The 1,856-nt window shown below is 43.8% G+C and overlaps 1 protein-coding gene across 1 annotated transcript in view; it reads right to left on the bottom strand.

Annotated features, from left to right (window-relative positions):
* The window catches only part of CCDC40 (coiled-coil domain containing 40), a 36,380-nt gene that overhangs the window by 29,248 nt on the left and 5,276 nt on the right, over nt 1-1,856 (bottom strand). The window contains exon 2 of the mRNA XM_019515555.1: nt 705-830. Within this exon, the coding sequence (XP_019371100.1) occupies nt 705-761 (57 nt within the window). The 5' untranslated portion in view covers nt 762-830. The remainder of the gene's footprint in view (nt 1-704; nt 831-1,856) is intronic.

Raw genomic sequence — 1,856 nt, 5'->3', positions numbered from 1 at the left:
TATGAGTTATACTATCTTTAAGTAACCAACAAACTCAGTCCAGATGTATTCAGACTTCCTCCTGTGCTGCACATGGATTGAGGACTGTGCAACGTTTAAGCACCATATTATAACTGGAAGCACTCAGGCTTCTACACTACTGTTTCAAATCTCTTAGGACCCAGTCCTGCAAGTGCCAGGAATACAGTGAGTGATGCTTGAAGCCATCAACGTCAATTGACTTTTAAATGTCAGTGTCTGCTCAGCAGCTCACAGGACTGGACCCTTATGGCAGAATAGACTCCCTGTGCTGATTTATATTAATTTATGACAAATATTTTGAAAATGAAAAGGCAACATCTGAATCCACTGGCAATCTCCACCCAGCAAACACAAACATCTGCCCAAGAGGCACCAAGGAAAGGACAAGGATGGAACATGTACTTCTTTAAAATGGGATAATGGTAATTTCCTTTCCCTTTTCCAAGTACTATTAAGTCCATATGAAAAGTGCTGTGTAAAAGACGACTCAGATATGAGTATTAGAAGACTCTCCTGAGAATGGAAATGCAGCCAAATTAATCTGCCCTTTTCCATGCAGGATAAGATTTCAGGAGGGAGCTTCTTTTAGCTTCACTGGCATTGCTTCTCCAAGGATAAGAATGGGTAACACAAGCCCTGGGTGACTGCTCTGTGCTTCTTTGTGCAATTTCATAAGCACTCACCACTGCAGGAGGCTCTGGGGTCTCCACAGCATCCTGCTCTGCTGGGGTGAGTGCCATTCCTGTTTCCTCTGCTGGAACGCCATCAGTCTCTTCCTTTCCGTCACGGCTACTCTGTGCCTGCACCAGCTAGCACACACAGGAAATGCCGCTGTAACAACAGGCTGACACAGCCCAAGCTTCTCATTCATGCAGCTACTACAGCAATTTATAGCTGTGATGTTGTTTTAGCACTTATAACATGCAGACTATGTATCTGGATATCAAATGTTAGGGACATATTCATAATATTGCAGCATCTGCTAGTGCTGCAATGGCTAGTTGGGTGGCAATAAATCCCTAAATTCAGCCCAAGCTGTCCTGTGATTAAGAGGCAGGGCAGAAAAGAAAATCACAAACCCAGAAGTGGTTTAGAAACCAGTACAAAAATTATTTGCAGAGCTCTTACGGGCCAGGAATCCACAAAGTCTTGTTCTCTGCTTGGTATTGCTCAATAATATTGATTGGCTCCTTTACAGCAAAAATACTGTATTAAATGGTGGAATTTCCATTAGCAGAGGGACTATTCCTGGCCATTACACCAATAAGTCACCACCCTCTCTCCCAGGGAGGACATTTTGGTATTCACAAGTCTTTAAAACTGTAGAGGCCATTTTAATATGCACTTATCTTAAGTTTCTATGGCTTTGCAGGTATCATGTTTCCATACAGGTTTTGTACCTTCTTAATAGGAGGAAGAAGGGTGCCTGATGCCAGAAAGCTTGTCTAACAGCCCTGCCAACTATACAGTTTATCTAATGAGAGAGTGCACGGAAAAGCCTCGCGTCTCGGCCATTGCCCAGACCATCCCAGCTACAACACTCCTTGCTGCTGCTGCTGCATGGCAAAGCAGCGGGTGCAAAGCAGCCCAACGGAAGTGAGTACTTTAAACAAGGCAGACATGGTTCTTTGGGTAAATCTGATATCTTTTATTAAATCAATTCAATTTCAGTTGGTTTAATAAAAGATATCGGGTTTATCCAAAGAACCTTGCCTGCCTGTGTCCTTAGACCAACACGGCTGCAACCAACACACCCGAAACATACTTTGAACCTGGTCACTTCAGGACAAAGACACCCTGGTCTCCAGTGATGCTCTTAGGAAACGCCGGAGGGA

The sequence above is a fragment of the Gavialis gangeticus genome, unplaced genomic scaffold, assembly GCF_001723915.1.
Source record: "Gavialis gangeticus isolate Ggan-Ray unplaced genomic scaffold, GavGan_comp1, whole genome shotgun sequence".
NCBI classification, from domain to species: domain Eukaryota; kingdom Metazoa; phylum Chordata; order Crocodylia; family Gavialidae; genus Gavialis; species Gavialis gangeticus.
Note: the sequence above shows the minus strand (reverse complement) of the source record. Positions and strands in the feature narration are given on the sequence as shown.